Source organism: Oncorhynchus mykiss, chromosome 7 (genome assembly GCF_057628025.1).
Source record: "Oncorhynchus mykiss isolate SJ-2025 chromosome 7, ASM5762802v1, whole genome shotgun sequence".
In the NCBI taxonomy this organism is placed as follows: domain Eukaryota; kingdom Metazoa; phylum Chordata; class Actinopteri; order Salmoniformes; family Salmonidae; genus Oncorhynchus; species Oncorhynchus mykiss.
This window is the reverse complement of record NC_143028.1, coordinates 53,380,369-53,403,012: the sequence shown is the minus strand read 5'-3', so window position 1 is coordinate 53,403,012 and position 22,644 is coordinate 53,380,369. Positions and strand designations below refer to the sequence as shown.

The 22,644-nt window shown below is 41.9% G+C and overlaps 1 protein-coding gene across 1 annotated transcript; it reads left to right on the top strand.

Annotated features, from left to right (window-relative positions):
- The first annotated feature begins 5,316 nt into the window (after positions 1-5,316).
- Positions 5,317-20,769, top strand: LOC110528094 (guanine nucleotide-binding protein G(t) subunit alpha-2). Its single transcript, XM_021609901.3, has 9 exons — positions 5,317-5,729; positions 15,634-15,676; positions 16,035-16,176; positions 16,398-16,555; positions 16,698-16,826; positions 16,997-17,126; positions 19,021-19,174; positions 19,378-19,586; positions 19,860-20,769. Exons 1-8 carry the CDS (start codon positions 5,612-5,614, stop codon positions 19,566-19,568), a joined length of 1,065 nt encoding a protein of 354 aa, XP_021465576.1. The 5' UTR covers positions 5,317-5,611; the 3' UTR covers positions 19,569-19,586; positions 19,860-20,769.
- Positions 20,770-22,644: the final 1,875 nt, after the last annotated feature.

Sequence of the window (22,644 nt, the reverse complement as noted above, 5' to 3'; positions counted from 1 at the left end):
GTTTTGTTTTTTGTGGAGGAGGTCAACGAGAGTGTCGAATTTGGTTAACAGTAAATGTAATGGCTTATTTGCTCGGACATACGTTTCGCAGTATTTGGGTTGTTACGAGTGAATTGACGTAAGTAGGACACGTGACATCCCGGCAACTTTGAGAAAAAAACAATCGGAGTTGTGCCTGGTCGTCACTAGTTACCACAGCCACAAAGTCAAACACCCCGCATATTTCTACAATTTATTTTCATAAAATTTGATTTTAAACCCTGACCACACTGCTAACTTTATGACTAACCTTAAATTAACACCATTGGTGGATTAGCATTTTTGTTTTCGTGAACTTTTATGATATAGCCACGTTTGACGTTGTGGCTGTCTGTAGTAACTAGTGGAAAGCGTTGTGCCTGTTGTTCACACGCGTATCTGTCCTCGCATTGGCTAGAATAGTCCCACCTGATCTAGGCTCCTCCGGATTGCCTTCCATTTTTGAAGACATTTATTTTCATTGCAGAGCAGGCACTAGAGTATCTGGTCAATATAATCAAATCAAAGTTATTGGTAACATACACTTGTTTAGCAGATGTTATTGCGGGTATAGCGAAATGCATGTGTTTCTAGCTCCGACAGTGCAGTATTATCTAACAAGTAATATCTAACAATTTCACAACATATACCCAATACACACAAATCTAAGTAATATAATGTAATTAAGAATATATAAATATATGGACGAGCAATGTCAGAGCGGCATAGACTAAGATACAATAGAATAGAATACAGTATATACATATGAGATGAGTAATGCAAAATATGTAAACATTATTAAAGTGACTAGTGTTCCATTTATTGACATGGCCAGGGATTTCAAGTCTATGTATATAGGCAGCATCCTCTATAGTGCTAGTGATGGCCATTTAACAGTCTGATGGCATTGAGATAGAAGCTGTTTTTCAGTCTCTCGGTCCCAGCACAATTTCTGACCTCGCCTTCTGGATGATAGTGGGGTGAACAGGCAATGGCTCGGGTGGTTGTTGATCTTGATGATCTTTTTGGCCTTCCTGTGACACCGGCTGCTGTAGGTGTCCTGGAGGGCGGGTAGTTTGCTCCGGGTGATGCATTGGTCAGACCGCACCACCCTCTGGAGAGCCTTAAGGTTGGTGGCTGTGCAGTTGCCGTAGCAGGCGGTGATACAGCCCAACAGGATGCTCTCAATTGTGCATCTGTAAAAGTGGGAGGGTTTTAGGTGCGAAGCCAAATTTCTTTGGCCTCCTGAGGTTGAAGAGGAGCTGTTGCACCTTCATCATGTGTAAGTGCATGTGCAAATTCACAAACTTTTTTTGTTTTTTGGTGAAAGGAGTTGGATGAGATGAATCAACATATTCAAGCGTCCACCTCAGTCACCCTCAGATGAACTAAAGTAGTTAATAATGAACAGTGTCTTAGGGGCAGTTGGATGTGCATTTATCCAATCACCCTCTTACTTCTTACTCAAAGGTCTGACCGGCTGACTTGTCACTCAGGTGAGCAGAGAGGGTTGAACTATTCTGAAAGAGAGGTGAACTAGTATCATTACCCTTGTTCCCTGCTACTGTACAACCAACACTGCACTACACCTCATAACCAGCACCCCTCTCACAGTTAGTGGCCATCTGCTGGCCTAAACTGTGGCCCAAGATTTAACAGGGTTCTCTGGATAATCTTATCAACAGATCAGCTGCACCAGGCCAATCCCAGGATGCAGCAGGAAGGACAGAGTCAAAGCTTGAAGGGTCAGAATTAGAAAGGGACTACGGAATTGGAGGATGCCCAAATTAGCCGCCTATTTTACTCTCTGAAGCATTTGTGGGGGCCTAATTTCCCTGCAACCCACTTCTTGCCATGAGACCATGTGACATCAGATGAGATCTCTCTCTAAATTTCTCTCTTTTTCTCTCTTTTTTTGCAGGTTGGGCAATCTCATAGTATCTGAAGGTGGAAGGGCCAATACAGTGCCTTGCGAAATTATTCGGCCCCCTTGAACTTTGCGACCTTTTGCCACATTTCAGGCTTCAAACATAAAAATATAAAACTGTATTTTTTTGTGAATAATCAACAACAAGTGGGACACAATCATGAAGTGGAACGACATTTATTGGATATTTCAAACTTTTTTAACAAATCAAAAACTGAAAAATTGGGCGTGCAAAATTATTCAGCCCCCTTAAGTTAATACTTTGTAGCGCCACTTTTTGCTGCGATTACAGCTGTAAGTCGCTTGGGGTATGTCTCTATTAGTTTTGCACATCGAGAGACTGACATTTTTTCCCATTTCTCCTTGCAAAACAGCTCGAGCTCAGTGAGGTTGGATGGAGAGCATTTGTGAACAGCAGTTTTCAGTTCTTTACACAGATTCTCGATTGGATTCAGGTCTGGACTTTGACTTGGCCATTCTAACACCTGGATATGTTTATTTTTGAACCATTCCATTGTAGATTTTGCTTTATGTTTTGGATCATTGTCTTGTTGGAAGACAAATCTCCGTCCCAGTCTCAGGTCTTTTGCAGACTCCATCAGGTTTTCTTCCAGAATGGTCCTGTATTTGGCTCCATCCATCTTCCCATCAATTTTAACCATCTTCCCTGTCCCTGCTGAAGAAAAGCAGGCCCAAACTGCTGCCACCACCATGTTTGACAGTGGGGATGTTGTGTTCAGGGTGATGAGCTGTGTTGCTTTTACGCCAAACATAACGTTTTGCATTGTTGCCAAAAAGTTCAATTTTGGTTTCATCTGACCAGAGCACCTTCTTCCACATGTTTGGTGTGTCTCCCAGGTGGCTTGTGGCAAACTTTAAACGACACTTTTTATGGATATCTTTAAGAAATGGCTTTCTTCTTGCCACTCTTCCATAAAGGCCAGATTTGTGCAATATACGACTGATTGTTGTCCTATGGACAGAGTCTCCCACCTCAGCTGTAGATCTCTGCAGTTCATCCAGAGTGATCATGGGCCTCTTGGCTGCATCTCTGATCAGTCTTCTCCTTGTATGAGCTGAAAGTTTAGAGGGACGGCCAGGTCTTGGTAGATTTGCAGTGGTCTGATACTCCTTCCATTTCAATATTATTGCTTGCACAGTTCTCCTTGGGATGTTTAAAGCTTGGGAAATCTTTTTGTATCCAAATCCGGCTTTAAACTTCTTCACAACAGTATCTCGGACCTGCCTGGTGTGTTCCTTGTTCTTCATGATGCTCTCTGCGCTTTTAACGGACCTCTGAGACTATCACAGTGCAGGTGCATTTATACGGAGACTTGATTACACACAGGTGGATTGTATTTATCATCATTAGTCATTTAGGTCAACATTGGATCATTCAGAGATCCTCACTGAACTTCTGGAGAGAGTTTGCTGCACCGAAAGTAAAGGAACTGAATAATTTTGCACGCCCAATTTTTCAGTTTTTGATTTGTTAAAAAAGTTTGAAATATCCAATAAATGTCGTTCCACTTCATGATTGTGTCCCACTTGTTGTTGATTCTTCACAAAAAAATATAGTTTTATATCTTTATGTTTGAAGCCTGAAATGTGGCAAAAGGTCGCAAAGTTCAAGGGGGCCGAATACTTTCGCAAGGCACGGTATATGCAGATGATACAGTCTTATACTCAGCTGGCCCCTCCCCGGATTTTGTGTTGAACATGCTACAACAAAGCTTTCTTAGTGTCCAACAAGCTTTCTCTGCCATTAAACTTGTTCTGAACACCTTTAAAACAAAGGTCATGTGGTTTGGTAAGAAGAATGCTCCTCTCCCCACCAGTGTGATTACTACCTCTGAGGGTTTAGAGCTTGAGGTAGTCACCTCATACAAGTACTTGGGAGTATGGCTAGATGGTACACTGTCCTTCTCTCAGCACATATCAAATCTGCAGGCTAAAGTTAAATCTAGACTTGGTTTTCTCTATCGTAATCCCTCCACTTTCACCCCAGCTGCAAAATGTACCCTGATTCAGATAACCATTCTACCCATGCTAGATTACAGAGACGTAATTTATAGATCGGCAGCTAAGGGTACTCTCCACTGGCTAGATGTTCTTTACCATTCAGCCATCAGATTTGCCACCAATGCTCCTTACAGGACACATCACTGCACTCTATACTGTGTAAACGGGTCATCTCTGTATACCTGTTGCAAGACCCACTGGTTGATGCTTATTTATAAAACCCTCTTAGGCCTCACTCCCCCCTATCTGAGATACCTACAATAGCCCTCATCCTCCACATACAACACCCGTTCTGCCAGTCACATTCTGTTAAAGGTCCCCAAAGTACACACATCCCTGGGTCGCTCCTCTTTTCAGTTCGCTGCAGCTAGCGACTGGAACGAGCTATAAAAAACAAATCACTCAAACTGGACAGTTTTTATCTCCATCTCTTCATTCAAAGACTCAGTCATGGACACTCTTACTGACAGTTGTGGCTGCTTCGTGTGATGTATTGTTGTCTATACCTTCTTGCCATTGTGCTGTTGTCTGTGCCCAATAATGTTTGTACCATGTTGTGTTGCTACCGTATTGTTGTCATGTTGTGTTGCTCCCATGCTGTGTTGTCATGTGCTGCTGCCATGCTGTGTTGTTGTCTTAGGTCTCTCTTTATGTAGTGTTGTGGTGTCTCTCTTGTCGTGATGAGTGTTTGTCCTATATTTATATTTTTAATCCCAGCCCCAGTCCCCGCAGGAGGCCTTTTGGTAGGCCATCATTGTAAATAAAATTTGTTCTTAACTGACTTGCTTAGTTAAATAAAGTTTTAAAAAAAAAATGTAAATACCTGATGCTTGTTAAACTCTCCATCCTTCACCAGTAAAGACACAAAGCCAAGGTCTTATGCTGTAGAAATGCCTTCGTGACAATTAGTGTATTTTCATGGCTCAGGTTTGTAAGCCAATTGTCACTTAAAGTCTGGTAAAATCTAAAAAGTATTTACAAATCCCTACAGCATAAACAGGACAGAGCACATCATATTGTTTTATTTCTGTGGTTATAAGTTTACTCTAAATGAGAGCAAGAAGAACAAGAACATTATCACACCTGACACCATCTCTTTTTGAGCCATACTTGACAGAGGCTGGGGGAGCTAAACTGTGCAAGAGGTAGAGAAAGTCAACTTTGAACACCCAGACCATTGAGCTATAAAAAACCAGACCTTCTCTATTTCTAATCCACCCATCTCTTTCTAAACCCTATGGCGTTTGCTTTTTTCACCCTTCACTTTTGCCCTCTACTTCATCCTAATTGGATCTAATGGTTCCCATGGGAACGCCAGAAAAAGCCCTGCCCAATCCCAACCTGATTTCAAGATGTCAGGTTTAACGTAGGGGAATAAGGGAGGGCTAACACCAGAGAGAAGACAGCTTCCCTTAGTCCCCAAGCAGTGATTGTCCGACTGCGTGCCAGCATACATCTCCAGAGTCCTCTTCCTCCATCCACCAACCCCTGACTGAGGCCAGGACCCCTTGTTCCCAGCCCCCACCTCTGCCCTCCTTCTTGCCTGTCTCCCAGTGCACCCCTCAGACGGCGGGAGCGGACGGCCGCATTTCCGTACCACACAGGATCTTGTCTTGAAGGAGTGAGAAAGACCCAAAGTTCAAAATGGGAGCTGGAGGAAGTGTCGAAGACAAGGCATTAGCCGCAAAGTCCAAAGAGCTGGAAAAGCAGCTGGCGGAGGATGCAGACAAAGAATCCAAGACTGTCAAGCTTCTGCTGCTTGGTAAGGAGCTGTTGTGCCTGTGGGGCCTCTTCTGAAACTTCAGAAAAGTAGAATGAGACCCTTAACTGGCTTATGGTCTGTCAGGCATAGACCATAGCAGTCTCTGATGCAAACCACCAGGATAAGCATCATCTTCTTAAAAAAACTGAAAGAAAGATATTGGTTGAATATTATGCTATGTGCCCTGATCTTTGAGAGATTTGAGAGTCAAACTGTTTTTGTTAGGGGGCATTGTATTGGAAATTGCACACCAATGAAAGGCATAAATAGTTGAATTTTACATCATGTGAAGAAAATAAATTTGGTTTTGCAATGAGCAGTCATGCCAACCTGTATGACCCTAAGCATCAGCCATACCCAACCTCTGTATGAGCTTACATATTAGATAAGATGGACTTTAGTAGGTTACACTGATGATAACAGTTGGAATTATATGAGACTGAATATTCCCTGGCGAAGTTAGCATAGTTGTTGTGAATTCTTCATCACTTTGATATGGTAACTTGATCGATGGCGCTTGTTGCTCAAGGTGCTTCTGGAACATTCAATGTAGCTAAAAATATAATTTTTATCAATGTAATGAGCTTTTCCAATTGTTTAACACTTCCAGATTTATGGAAACGTGCCAATGCTGAAATGGTGCATTCAGAAACAGGCTAAACCTATAAAAATGTCTTAAATGATCAGAATTGTGATCAATGGAATGGACTTTTCCAATTGTTTAACACTTCCAGATTTGTGGAAACTTGCCAATGCTGAAATGGTGCATTCAGAAACAGGCTAAACCTATAAAAATGTCTTAAATGATCAGAATTGTGATCAATGGAATGGACTTTTCCAATTGTTTAACACTTCCAGATTTGTGGAAACTTGCCAATGCTGAAATGGTGCGTTCAAAAACAGGCTAAACTTATTAGGCCTACGCAATCAGAACACTAGCATTGATCCTGATATCTATCCTCAGTTATATATGACAAGAGCTTAACGGTAATCTGTTATATATTACATTGGTGTTCTGCCTTTGCACATTCAACGTGAATGTGAATTGGCATGTCACTGTAACACGGCCTGGATGTAAACAGATAAGCATGTCACGCTGAAAGTAGCTTACATTAAATCAGATAAGTCCAAGAGTGACTGCTTCTGTTACCTCAAGACTGAAATGAGAAATCGTAGGATTTGTGGGGTCAGAGGTGTTAGAAAACACCATAATAAAAGGCAATACCATTTCCCTTGATTGAAACAACAAATTCTCTCATAATGACAATCTGTATGACAGTCGTTACTATAGTATATGGTCATTCAATGTTTCTCAGCAACCATAAGGTTGATAGCTGAGCATTGTTTTTTAAGTTCCCCTGAAATGGAACGTGTTGATTCATAACTACTAGAAGGGAAATTGTGAGTCTATTTCTATATTAGCTACTTCAATAGATATTAGACTCCGAGAAAAGTCTGTAAAGTAGAAAATCTGGAACACTACCTAGCAGGGAATCAGAATAGTGTTAATGTTTGGCTCTGAGAGGATTTAGAAGAACCCTACATTGTCTTCGTAGGTTATGAAAACAGGGTTATATGACTGTCTGTAGAAGTGGCAACAGTTATGAATGTTGACATATCAGCAGCATGTGTCTCAATACAGTATGTAAAACAATGAGCGGTAGATGTGTCATGAGCTCTGGGTATAAATAGCTTTGTGAGGGTTCAGGGGCAGGATTTAGTCAGCCTTTCCCATAGGATCATGGTAACCCAATTATGCTTCCTTTCCTGCTACTTAGACTCCCTGTAATAATTTCCCTAGCACCGGGTTACATCATGGCCTGCAACATGCATCATCAAATGCTAAGTAGTCATCACACATGGCAAAAAGCAAGGGCCAATGACACAAGTTAATTGACAGGGAAAATAACAAGGGACAAACAGAGATGCTGATCAATACAGCAATTATGAAAAGCCAAATACAACAGGTACCAATCCACTAAAAGTTTGCAGACAATAGGGTCAACATTAGAAGACTACCAGAGAAACTCAGAAGGGTCAACCATCAGAGTAATCAGGGCCAGCAGCAACAAAAGCGTATTAGGATCAATTGACAGGAACAAATGACTATCTGGGCCATAGATCATTATATTATCAACATTCATTTACATTAATGGAGACACTTTCATTTAAAAAAGATCAAATGTGCAGATGTAACATCTTGTAAACCATAACCCCTGTCTCACCTGTCTACACCCCTCACTAACAGTAACTGGGAGGAGAGAAATTGTCATGTTTAAGGCATCAAAAATGGCATACTTTCCCCTATTGGTATGAGGTTTTGGTGGTGAAGATAACCATATTGTAGTCGTTATTGTCCATATTTTAAACAAAATAATCATATTGTAGTAGTTATTGTCCATATTTTAAACTAAACCAATGAGATGCAGTGACAGCTGAAGGAATTGGTCAAATATTGACACATTGCAAAACTGAAGACGTGAAATGACCCACAATCCAGTTGGTAGGACTGCAGCCAAAGAATGAGTTGAGGCTTTGTGGATGAAGAGCAGCAATTAACAGCCATTAATCCTTGTGTCTCCTGCTGCTCCTGCAGAACATAACACAGACGCAGCAAAGCCAATTTTCTTGCAGAGTAACAATTAGGTTACTAAAGACCAAGTTGTTCTGTATTCTGAATGAAATGTAGGTACATCATCCCTATCAATTTTGTCATAATCAACAAAATGCTGTCAGAGCTTAGTATATGATATTTATAGTACCTTCAGAAATGATTCACCCCTAACCCGGACGACACGGCCAATTGTGCGTCCCCCTATGGGACTCCTGATCATGGCCGGTTGTGATACAGCCCGCCCGGGATCGAACCAGGGTCTGTAGTGATGCCTTTAGCTCTGTGATGCAGTGCCTACACCGCTGCGCCACTCAGGAGCCTGAAAGTCTTGAGTCAATAAGTATTCAACCCCTTTGTTATGGTAAATCAAATCAAATCAAATTTATTTATATAGCCCTTCGTACATCAGCTGATATCTCAAAGTGCTGTACAGAAAACCAGCCTAAAACCCCAAACAGCAAGCAATGCAGGTGTAGAAGCACGGTGGCTAGGAAAAACTCCCTAGAAAGGCCAAAACCTAGGAAGAAACCTAGAGAGGAACCAGGCTATGTGGGGTGGCCAGTCCTCTTCTGGCTGTGCCGGGTGGAGATTATAACAGAACATGGCCAAGATGTTCAAATGTTCATAAATGACCAGCATGGTCGAATAATAATAAGGCAGAACAGTTGCAACTGGAGCAGCAGCACAGTCAGGTGGACTGGTGACAGCAAGGAGTCATCATGTCAGGTATTCCTGGGGCATGGTCCTAGGGCTCAGGTCAGTTGAAACTGGAATTGGGTTAATGGGTTAATAATTGGGTTACCAAGCCTAAATAAGTTCAGGATAAAAAAAATGTGCTTAACAAGTCATATAATAAGTTGCATGGACTCACTCTGTATGCAATAATAGTGTTTAACATTACTTTTGAATGACTACCTCATCTCTGTACCCCACACATACAATGATCTGTAATATCCCTCAGTCGAGCATTGAATTTCAAACACAGATTCAACCACAAAGACCAAGGAGGTTTACCAATGCCTCACAAAGAAGAGCACCTATTGGTAGATAAAAAAGAAAAAAAAGAAAGCAGACATTGAATGTTCCTGAGTGGACTACTTACAGTTTTCAATTAAATTGGCTTGAAAATCGATGGAAAGACTTGAAAATGGCTGTCTAGCAATGATCAATAGGCTGTCATTGTAGGCCGTCATTGTAAATAAAAATGTGTTCTTAATTGACTTGCCTAGTTAAATAAAGGTTAAATAAAATAAATAAAATCAACAACCAACATGATCGAGTTTGAAGAAATAAACAAATAATAATGTGCAAATATTGTACAATCCAAGTGTCCAAAACTTTTAGAGACTTACCCAGGAAGACTCACAGCTGTAATCGCTGCCAAAGGGGTTTCCAACGTATTGACTCAGGGGTGTGAATACGTATTTAAATGAGATACACAACAAATGTATATGGACACCCATTCAAATGAGTGGATTCGGCTATTTCAGCCACACCCGTTGCTGACAGGTGAATAAAATCGACAAACATTGGCAGTAGAATGGTCCGTACTGAAGAGCTCAGTGACTTTCAACGTGGTACCATCATAGGATGCCACTTTTCCAATAAGTCAGTTCGTCAAATTTCGGCCCTGCTAGAGCTGCCCTGGTCAACTGTAAGTGCTGTTATTGTGAAGTGAAAACGTCTAGGAACAACAACGGCTCAGCCACAAAGTGGTAGGCCACACAAGCTCACAGAACAAGAACGCCAAATGCTGAAGTGCTTAACACGTAAACATCGTCTGTCCTTGATTGCAACACTGACTACCGAGTTCCAAACTTCCTCTTGAAGCAACGTCAGCACAATAACTGTTCGTCAGGAGCTTCATGAAATGGGTTTCCATGGCTAACAGCCGCACGCACACAAGCCTAAGATCACCATGTGCAATGCCAAGCCTCGGCTGGAGTGGTGTAAAGCTCGCCGCCATTGGACTCTGGAGCAGTGGAAACGCGTTCTCTGGAGGGATGAATCACGCTTCACCACCTGGCAATCCAACAGAGAAATATAGGTTTGGTGGATGCCAGAAGAACGCTACCTGCCCGAATGCATAGTGCCAACTGTAAAGTTTGGTGGAGAAGCAATACTGGTCTGGGAATGTTTTTCATTTTGTATGCTACAGCATACAATGACATTCTAGACAATACTCTGCTTCCAACTTTGTGGCAACAGTTTCAGGAAGGCCATTTCCTGTTTCAGCATTACAATGCCCCCATGCACAAAGCGAGGTTCATACAGAAATGGTTTGTCGAGATCGGTGTGGAAGAACTTGACTGGCCTGCGCAGGGCCCTGACCTCAACCCCATCGGACACCTTTGGGATGAATTTGAACACCGACTGCGAGCCAGGCCTCATCGCCCAACATCAGTGCCCGACCTCACAATGCTTTTGTGGCTGAATGGAAGTAAGTCCCCGCAGCAATGGACAAACATCTAATGGAAAGCCTCCCCAGGAGTGGAGGTTGTTATAGCAGCAAAGGGGGACCATCCCATATTAATGACAATGATTTTGGAATTAGATTTTTGACGAGCAGGTGTCCATGTACAGTTGAAGTCGGAAGTTTACATACGCCATTCACAATTCCTGACATGTAATCCTGGTAAAAATTCCCTGTCTTAGGTCAGTTAGGATCACCACTTTATTTTAAGAATGTGAAATGTCAGAATAATAGTAGAGAGAATGATTTATTTAAGTTTTTATTTATTTCATCACATTCCCAGTGGGTCAGAAGTTTAAATGCACTCAATTAGTATTTGGTAGCATTGCCTTTAAATTGTTTAACTTGGATCAAATGTTTCAGGTAGTCTTCGACAAGCTTCTCACAAAAAGTTGGGTGAATTTTGGCCCATTCCTCCTGTCAGAGCTGGTGTAACTGAGTCAGGTTTGTAGGCCTCCTTGCTCGCACACACTTTTTCAGTTCTGCCCACAAATGTTCTATAGGATTGAGGTCAGGGCTTTGTGATGGCCACTCCAATACCTTGCCTTTGTTGTCTTTAAGACATTTTGCCACAACTCTGGAAGTATGCTTGGGGTCATTGTCCATTTGGAAGACCCATTTGCGACCAAGCTTTAACTTCCTGACTGATGTCTTGAGATGTTGCTTCAATATATCCACCTAATTTTCCTACCACATGATGCCATCTATTTTGTGAAGTGCACCAGTCCCTGCTATAGCAAAGCACCCTCACAACATGATGCTCCCACCCCCATGCTTCACAGTTGGGATGACGTTCTTTGGCTTGCAAGCCTCACCCTTTTCCCTCCAAACATATCGATGGTCATTATGGCCAAACAGTTCTATTTTTATTTCATCAGACCAGAGGACATTTCTCCAAACGTTATGATCTTTGTCCCGATTTGCAGTTGCAAACCGTAGTCTGGCTTTTTTATGGCGGTTTTGAAGCTGTGGCTTCTTCCTTGCTGAGCGGCCTTTCAGGTTATGTCGATTATAGGTCTCGTTTTACTGTGGATATAGATACTTTTGTACCAGTTTCCTCCAGCATCTTCACAAGGTCATTTGCTGTTGTTCTGGGATTGATTTGCACTTTTCCCACCAAAGTACGTTAATCTCTAGGAGACAGAACGTGTCTCCTTCCCGAGCGGTATGACGTCTGCGTGGTCCCATGGTGTTTATACTTGCGTACTATTGTTTGTACAGATGAACGTGGAACCTTCAGGCGTTTGGAAATTGCTCCCAAGGATGAACCAGACTTGTGGAGGTCAACAATTTATTTTCTGAGGTCTTGGCTGATTTCTTTTGATTTTCCAATGATGTCAAGCAAAGAGGCACTGAGTTTGAAGGTAGGCCTTGAAAAACATCCAATTGACTCAAATGATGTCAATTAGCCTATCAGAAGCTTCTAAAGCCATGCTTTTACACCTGCATTGCTTGCTGTTTGGGGTTTTAGGCTGGGTTTCTGTACAGCACTTTGAGATCAGCTGATGTAAGAAGGGCTATATACAGTGCCTTGCGAAAGTATTCGGCCCCCTTGAACTTTGCGACCTTTTGCCACATTTCAGGCTTCAAACATAAAGATATAAAACTGTATTTTTTTGTGAAGAATCAACAACAAGTGGGACACAATCATGAAGTGGAACGACATTTATTGGATATTTCAAACTTTTTTAACAAATCAAAAACTGAAAAATTGGGCGTGCAAAATTATTCAGCCCCTTTACTTTCAGTGCAGCAAACTCTCTCCAGAAGTTCAGTGAGGATCTCTGAATGATCCAATGTTGACCTAAATGACTAATGATGATAAATACAATCCACCTGTGTGTAATCAAGTCTCCGTATAAATGCACCTGCACTGTGATAGTCTCAGAGGTCCGTTAAAAGCGCAGAGAGCATCATGAAGAACAAGGAACACACCAGGCAGGTCCGAGATGCTGTTGTGAAGAAGTTTAAAGCCGGATTTGGATACAAAAAGATTTCCCAAGCTTTAAACATCCCAAGGAGCACTGTGCAAGCGATAATATTGAAATGGAAGGAGTATCAGACCACTGCAAATCTACCAAGACCTGGCCGTCCCTCTAAACTCTCAGCTCATACAAGGAGAAGACTGATCAGAGATGCAGCCAAGAGGCCCATGATCACTCTGGATGAACTGCAGAGATCTACAGCTGAGGTGGGAGACTCTGTCCATAGGACAACAATCAGTCGTATATTGCACAAATCTGGCCTTTATGGAAGAGTGGCAAGAAGAAAGCCATTTCTTAAAGATATCCATAAAAAGTGTCATTTAAAGTTTGCCACAAGCCACCTGGGAGACACACCAAACATGTGGAAGAAGGTGCTCTGGTCAGATGAAACCAAAATTGAACTTTTTGGCAACAATGCAAAACGTTATGTTTGGCGTAAAAGCAACACAGCTGAACACACCATCCCCACTGTCAAACATGGTGGTGGCAGCATCATGGTTTGGGCCTGCTTTTCTTCAGCAGGGACAGGGAAGATGGTTCAAATTGATGGGAAGATGGATGGAGCCAAATACAGGACCATTCTGGAAGAAAACCTGATGGAGTCTGCAAAAGACCTGAGACTGGGACGGAGATTTGTCTTCCAACAAGACAATGATCCAAAACATAAAGCTAAATCTACAATGGAATGGTTCAAAAATAAACATATCCAGGTGTTAGAATGGCCAAGTCAAAGTCCAGACCTGAATCCAATCGAGAATCTGTGGAAAGAACTGAAAACTGCTGTTCACAAATGCTCTCCATCCAACCTCACTGAGCTCAAGCTGTTTTGCAAGGAGGAATGGGAAAAAATTTCAGTCTCTCGATGTGCAAAACTGATAGAGACATACCCCAAGCGACTTACAGCTGTAATCGCAGCAAAAGGTGGCGCTACAAAGTATTAACTTAAGGGGGCTGAATAATTTTGCACGCCCAATTTTTCAGTTTTTGATTTGTTAAAAAAGTTTGAAATATCCAATAAATGTCGTTCCACTTCATGATTGTGTGCCACTTGTTGTTGATTCTTCACAAAAAAATACAGTTTTATATCTTTATGTTTGAAGCCTGAAATGTGGCAAAAGGTCGCAAAGTTCAAGGGGGCCGAATACTTTCGCAAGGCACTGTAAATACATTTGATTTGATTTGATATCATTTTCTGGAATTTTCCAAGCTGTTTAAAGGCATGGTCAACTTTGTGTATGTAAACTTCTGTCCCACTGGAATTGGGATACAGTGAATTATAAGTGAAATATCTGTCTGTAAACAATTGTTGGAAAAATGACTTGTGTCATGCACAAAGTAGATGTCCTAACCGACTTGACAAAACTATACTTAGTTAATTAACAAGAAATTGGTGGAGTGGTTGAAAAATGAGTTTTAATGACTCCAACCTAAGTGTTTGTAAACTTCCCACTTCAACTGTAAGTGTATTTCTCTATTTAATTTTCTATAAATTAGCCAACATTTCTAACAACATATTTTCACTTTGTTATTATGGGGTATTGTGTGTAGATGGATGAGAAAAAACATCAATTGAATGTAATTCAGGCTGTAACACAACAACATGTGGAATAAGCCAATGGATGTGTATACTTTCTGAAGGCCCTGTATCTGGGGTACAAGAACAGTAACTACTCACCTCTTGCTTTAAAAAGTTAAAAAGCAATTGAACTTTGCAGAATGCAATGCTCCACAACCAATGCCATCTTCTGGTTGCATCAGGTATCAATGTACTGGTGCACACTTACCTTAAGAGATAACAACCTACTTGTGGAGAGCATGAAGAAATAGGCCTACATTTGGAGGAATGGCTTTATTCAGGAATATCAGGCCTGCCTTCAGGAAAATAAACCTATGCATGGAGATATTGATGGTGAAATAGGTCTATTATGGAGACAGCCCAGTCACCCCAGCCTATCTAGTTAGCCCTCTCGCCTACCTTCATGGATAAGAACCAACGGAGAGAAGGACACACTATCCCAGGAACTTTTGTTGACACAAACTCACGATTCCTCATGGACTGACGTCTTCCTAGTCTTTACATATCGGCCGATATGGCTTCTCAAATCCCATCCATTTAGCCCTTAGCTAATAAGGACACTGACCTCTGCTAAACCATTGGGACATATGTCCATCACATTAGCCATAAACACTTTCATATGCCCATTTCCAAATAGTCAGGAAGCCTAGATGACCCCGTTGAGGTGGCGTGTGGGATAACAAATCTGCTGGTGGTGACAGTCTTGTTTGATATAAGCCCAGAGGGAAATTAGCTTACTGGTATTATGACATACAACTTCACTGCTCAGCCCAGTCTGCCCTATGGCCCAGTACTTGTTTATTAATTTCCGATTGCTCTGTTACCCCCCCCCCCCCCCCTCCCCCCCCTCCCCCCGCTAAGTATGTTGTTACAATGGGAAGTATCCCATAAGATGTGTCTATAGCCAAACTCATGGTACAAATGCAACAACAACATGCAGAAACAAAGCTAAACACAAAACAAAAGGTCATAATATAACAGCTGTGAAATAACTACAACTGTAACTTCTGCAACACAACTGACTGCTTGTCATGCTGTGTGTCTCAGAGGACTGGATCTGTACCAGTGGAGGGGATGGGCAACTGCTGAGCTTTCTCTTTCACTATGTGCTGTCATTATACATCTCTTTGCATAGGTCATGTTTTGGCCCTCAGGTTCCCTTTAACCAACTACAGGGTGAATGAGGATGATGTGTTTGTACATGGGAAAGCCATTGTAACATACAGGTGTATCTACTTCTTCTTTTGTTTTACCAGGTGCTGGTGAGTCTGGGAAGAGCACAATTGTCAAGCAGATGAAGTGAGTATAACAAAATAAACACCTTTGACATTGCATGTTATTCCTCCCTCCTAATGTACATGCAACCAAACCTTGTCCATATACTTTACCATCACTCTAAAAGGTGTGAATTGGGTGTTCAATAAGTTTATGGCTCATAATCATATGGGAAAACAAAATGGACCATGATAGAATAAATTGTGGCAGCTACAATTGACATATACCCTGATGACTACTGAACAAAACACTAAAACACTTGTTGCAGAATGACTAGTACTAGTTCTTCTGGCCAATAATGGTTGTTGGTAGCATTGTATGTCAGTTGTATTTTAAACTGTAATTACAATTCTAACTGTTTTCTTCCTCTTGTGTTGGGTAGAATTCTCCATCAAGGTGGTTATACCAAAGAAGAACAATTGGAGTTCAGGGCGATCATCTATGGTAACATCTTGCAGTCTGCTCTGGCCATTATCAGAGGCATGGAGATGCTGTCAATTGACTTTGGATCACCAAAGGGATCTGTGAGTCCCACCCTGCATCTCTAACCCTTCTGGTCCACCAAATAGGCCCTCAATGACACACACGGATAGACATTGAGACACCAGCAGAAGTTTCAGTAGTTTCACATGTTATTCAAATAGAAATAACAACACTACATTGTTAGCTTAGCTAATTACCGTACAATGGAATTAAATTTTCATTTTAGTAGCAGTAAAACTCACCAGTTGACTTCATGGTGCAGGAAGACGGGCAGAAGCTGTCCAACCTGTCAGACTCCATTGAAGAGGGCTCAATGCCCCCTGAGCTGGCTGATGTCATCAAGAGGCTCTGGAGTGACAGTGGTGTCCAGGCCTCCTTCGAGAGAGCAGCTGAGTACCAGCTCAACGACTCAGCTGGCTAGTGAGTGTCACAGCAACTGTTATAGTTTGTTATGACAGTCTTATCATTCTCATGACAGTTCAGGTCATATCTTTGTTGGTGAGCATGATTATGTTCTATATGGGGGTGTGAATGTATGCTAAACTGAAATCTCGCTCAACAGCTATCTTGGAGAATTGGACAGAATTACAAAGTCTGATTACCTGCCCAACGAGCAGGATGTGCTGCGTTCTCGAGTCAAGACCACCGGCATCATCGAGGAGCAGTTCTCCTGCAAAGAGCTGCACTTCAGGTGAGGGAATATTAGCCAAACAAGGGAGACCACAAAGGGCCTAAAGTGGTCTTCCATACATCCTTGCATGTTCATTCCATTTCCTTTGGGGTGTGATTTTGCACAATCGTTGATTATCTCTTTACAGTCATATCTAACATCTCCCTTTTTTAACCCATCCCCCCTGACAGGATGTTCGATGTGGGCGGCCAGCGGTCGGAGAGAAAGAAGTGGATCCATTGTTTTGAGGGTGTAACCTGCATCATCTTCTGCGGAGCCCTCAGTGCTTATGACATGGTGCTTGTAGAGGACGATGAAGTGGTGGGTTTGGCTTTACAGTTGACCTCTGATAGTTCAACTAGTTTGTCACAGTTGTGATTTTCCATATCGAGACAGAACACCTCTATGTGGCCCTTTTAGTCCAAATGTTGTACTTTTGTACTGTTTACTTGGATTTCTCTTTTTTGTACTGTGATCCATTTGGTAAGATTGAAAGAGCATCAGATGTTCTGATTCTAACTGAAGGGTATTTTCTCCAGTCTGACATCAAGTAAACAATGGATTATTCAGTCACAAGTTTATTGAACCCTACCAGGCCATCACATGTTAAACTCCCCAAGGACATAGCTCAGATGACTATACAATATGATTTCTCAATCGCCTCACAGTCCTGTACCTAATAACATCACCCCAGTTCAAGCACAGAAGACATGTAGAGTTGTGTTTGTGTGCTTGCCAAAGGACCAAAATAGGAAATTAGATAATCTCTTTGGTTTGAGCAGGTGTGTAAAACTAATTCCATGGAGGGCGAGTGTCTGCAGGTTTTTGTTTTTTCCTTTCAATTAAGACCTAGACAACCAGGTGATGGGAGTTCCTTTCTAATTAGTGACCTTAATGAATCATCCAAGAACGAAAACCTGTAGAACCCATGGAACGAAAACCCGTAGACACTCGGCCTTCCGTGGAATGAGTTTGGCACATGTGGTTAAGAGTATACACTAAACAAAAATACAAACGCATGTAAAGTGTTGGTCTCATGTTTCATGAGCTGAAATAAAAGATCCCAGAAATGTTCTATACAAAAAGCTTATTTCTCTCAAATGTTTTTGCACAAATTTGTTTACACCCGTTAGTAAACGTTTCTCCTTTGCCAAGATAATCAATCCACCTAACAGGTGTGGCATATCAAGAACCTGATTTAACAGCATGCTCATTACACAGGTGCACCTTGTGCTGAGGACAATAAAAAGCCACTCGAAAATGTGCAGTTTTGTCACACAACACAATGCCACAGATGTCTCAAGTTTAAGTTTTGAGGAAGTGTGCAATTTGCATTCTGACTGGAGGAATTTCAGTCAGAGCTGTTACCAGAGAATTGAATGTTCAACGTCTTTTCATTGAATTGGCAGTACGTCTAACCGGCCTCACAGCCACAGACCACGTGTATGACGTTGTGTGGGCAAGCGGTTTGCTGAGGTCAAGGTTGTGAACAGAGTGCCCCATGCTTGCGGTGGGGTTATGGTATGGGCAGGCATAAGCTACGGACAACGAACACAATTGCCTTTTATCAATGGCAATTTAAATGTAGAGATACCATGGCTAGATCCTGAGGCCCATTGTCATTCATGCCATTCATCTGCCACCACCACCTCATATTTCAGCAAGATAATGCACGGCCCCATGTCACGAGGATCTGTACAAAATTCCTGGAAGCTGAAAATGTCCCAGTTCTTCTGTGGCCTGCATACTCACCAGACACGTCACCCATTGAGCATGTTTGGAATGTTCTGGATCCACGTGTACGACAGAGTGTTCCAGTTCCCACCAATATCCAGCAACTTCGCACAGCCATTGAAGAGGAGTGGGACAACATTCAACAGACCACAATCAACAACCTGATCAACTCTATGCGAAGGAGATGTGTCGCGCTGCATGAGGCAAATGGTAGTCACACCAGTTACTGACTGGTTCTCTGATCCACGCCCCTACCTTTTTTTAAGGTATCTGTGACCAACAGATGCATATCTGTATTCCCAGTCATGTGAAATCCATAGATTAGGGCCTAGTGCATTTATTTCAATTGACTGATTTCCTTATGAACTGTAACTAAAATCTTTGAAATTGTTGCATGTTGCGTTTATATTTTTGTTCAGTATAGTTAGCATACTAATCTAGCCTGAGACTAACCTAACCCTCTTTTTCCTTTTCTCCACAGAACCGTATGCATGAGTCTCTTCACCTGTTCAACAGTATCTGCAACCACAGGTTCTTCGCCACCACCTCCATCGTACTCTTCCTCAACAAGAAGGATCTTTTCGAGGAGAAAATCAAGAAGGTCCACCTAAGCATCTGCTTCCCCGACTACGATGGTAAGAGTAACCACAAGTAAAAACAGCATAGTAAAACCGCATGATTTCCCAAGGACAGGAATGATGGAAATGTTTTATCTTCTACTGCAATATGATGCAGTGGCAAGATACTAGCCAACAGAATAGATACTGTCAACTTCATCACCTACAATTGAAAACAACTGAGAACCACTTCCTGAGCTGCCTGCTTACTCTGCCACTAGGCCCCAACACGTATGATGATGCCAGCGACTACATCAAGAAGCAGTTTGAGGAGCTGAACATGAAGAAGGGTGTCAAAGAAATCTACTCTCACTTGACCTGCGCCACGGACACAAAGAATGTTGAGATTGTGTTCGGAGCCGTGACAGACATCATTATCAAAGAGAACCTAAAATCTTGCGGTCTGTTCTAAGCAGAAACACAAAAAAAGGTGCAGTAGTTATCTCTTGTCTGTTCTTGTAACCCAAATTGACACCTAGGCTGTACACATTGACACTTCTAGTAGATTTGGAGGTCTCAGATAATAGACTTGCCTCAGACAGACAAGGTGACATTTTCACCATGTTGGATACACCCATCCAATTCTTTCAGATTTAAAGTGTTTCAAGGGTAGGTGTTGATTTGAAATTCAGCATCTTATTGTTCTTTTATGATTATATGTGGTTATTTTTTCACCTAAATGTTTTGGTTTTCTTCCTCACAGATTTTATTTCCCCCCTCATCCCTTCACTTGGATTCATGTTGAAGTTGAGCGGTAGGAACAGAATGCACAACAGAAGGCTCTGTAATGGCATAAGACTCTTCAGACCCTTCAATTCTAGACTATCCCATCCCTTCCTTCCTAACTCCTGACACCCTAAATGATGAGTAATGAATGCAAACACTAGGGAACAGCACCCAATTTACTCCAAAGGGAGTTAACACACATCATATCCAACAAATCGAACAAAGATGGCAACATGTCCCTCCTGGAGACAATGTGGATGATGATGTCCTTCAGATGGAAATGAGGATGAGAAGTCAGAAGAACAGCAGAATTAACACTTGTTTGATGTAGGTACTTTGTTATTCTGAATTATTTCTGGTTCTTTATGATGGGTTTGTGTTGAGGAAAGTGTCCAAAGCTGCTCAGGACTCCTATTGATAAACTTATGAAATAATATGTTTTGAGGTGAGCCATCTTACTCAACATGGTCAGAGTGAAGTCATTTCCAGTAACATTGCTCTTGCCCCATGATTTATAATGTTTTTATCTAGTTCTAAGTATCTCAAATTAGAACTCTGTTTGGATATGCCTACTGTTTTACACCAGATGTAACACAGCAAAAAAACATATTTAGCTAATTCCAATCAGTGAGTTCAAATAGCCAGGTCTAAACTGGAATTTAAGAAAAAGTACCCTCAAAACAAGTTAGCAAAGTATTTTGTAAATACAATAGTAGATTAGTGGGCCTTATATATTAATATTAAAATATGTATCAAAATGTTCAACATCAGTGACTAGTGATGTACATGTATATTTCATTTTGACTATTGACAATTGAACCTGTAACTCTGACCGGTCTTGCGAAAGATAAGACATTCAAAATAAAGATCGACATAGAAACTGCCAATTCTGCATGTCATCATTCTTTGCATTTTTTTGATCAAGATATGTGATGTGGCTTTTAGGCTTTAATTAATGTGTTGTATGAAATAACCCCCATTGTGGTTGGAATTGTGTTGTGCTGTCAACCACTGACTCAGAGATACACAATGCCAACAAACACATTTATATGACACTATACAGTGCATTCGGAAAGATTCAAACCCCTTGACTTTTTGCATATTTTGTTACTTTACAGCCTTATTCTAAAATCTATTTTTTAATTCTGCATCAATCTACACACAATATCCCATAATAACAAAGCGAAAACAGACTTTTTATGTACTTTTATGTACTTTTTTAGTGAATTGAGATTGTTGTACATCTGTAAAAAAAATAAAAAATAAAAAAACAGAAATACTTTATTTACATAAGTATTCAGACCCATTGATCATCCCTGAGATGTTTCTACAACTTCATTGGAGTCCACCTGTGGTAAATTCAATTGATTGGACATGATTTGAAAAGGCACACACCTGTCTATATAAGGTCCCACAGTTGACAGTCCATGTCAGAGCAAAAGCCAAGCCATGAGGTCGAAGGAATTGTCCCTAGAGCTCCAAGACTGGATTGTGTCGAGGCACAGATCTTGGGAAGGGTATCAACAAATTTCTGCAGCATTGAAAGTTCCCAGGAACACAGTCGCCTCCATAATTCTTAAGCAGAAGAAGTTTGGAACCACCAAGACTCTTTATAGAGCTGGCCGCCTGGCCAAACTGAGTAATCGGAGGAGAAAGGCCTTGGTCAGGGAGGTGACCAAGTACCCGATGGTCACTTATTGTCAGAGGTTCTCTGTGGATATGGGATAACCTTCCAGAAGGACAACTATCTCTGCAGCACTCCACCAATCAAGCCTTTATGGTAGTGGCCAGGCGGAAGCCACTCCTCAGTAAAAGGCACATGACAGCCCACTTGGAGTTGACTCTCAGGCCATGAGAAGCAAGATTCTCTGGTCGGATGAAACCAAGATTGAACTCTTTGGCCTGAATGCCAAGCATCACATCTCAAGGAAATATGACCCCCTCCCTATGGTGATGCATGGTGGGATGTTTTCAGCGGCAGGGACTGGGAGACTAGTCAGGATCGAGGGAAAGATTTGGTATTGGAATTTTAGTAGGATCCCTATTAGCTGTTGCAAAAGCAGCAGCTACTCTTCCTGGGGTCCACACAAAACATGCAACATAATAAAGAATGACATAATACAGAACATCATTAGACAAGAACACCTGCACAGGATCGGTACATCCGAACATGACAGCTGCGGGACAGGTTCAGGATAGCAACAACTGCCCGAGTTACACCAGGAACGCACAATCCCTCCATCAGTGCTCACTCAGATTGTCCGCAATAGGCTGAGAGAGGCTGGCTTGTAGGCCTGTTGTAAGGCAGGTCCTCACCAGACATCACTGGCAACAACGTCACCTGTGGGTTACAAACCCACCGTCGCTGGGCCAGACAGGACTGGTAAAAAGTGCTCTTCACTGACGAGTCGCGGTTTTGTTTTATTTTTTTATTTTTATTTTATTTCACCTTTATTTAACCAGGTAGGCAAGTTGAGAACAAGTTCTCATTTGCAACTGCGACCTGGCCAAGATAAAGCATAGCAGTGTGAACAGACAACACAGAGTTTGTCTCATCAGGGGGGATGGTCGGATTTGCGTCTATAGTCAAAGGAATGAGCGTTACACCGAGGCCTGTCCTCTGGAGCGATTTGGAGGTGGAGGGTCCGTCACGGTCTGGGGCGGTGTGTCACAGCATCATCAAACTGAACTTGTTGTCATTGCAGGCAATCTCAACGCTGTGCGTTACAGGGAAGACATCCTCCTCCCTCATGTGGTACCCT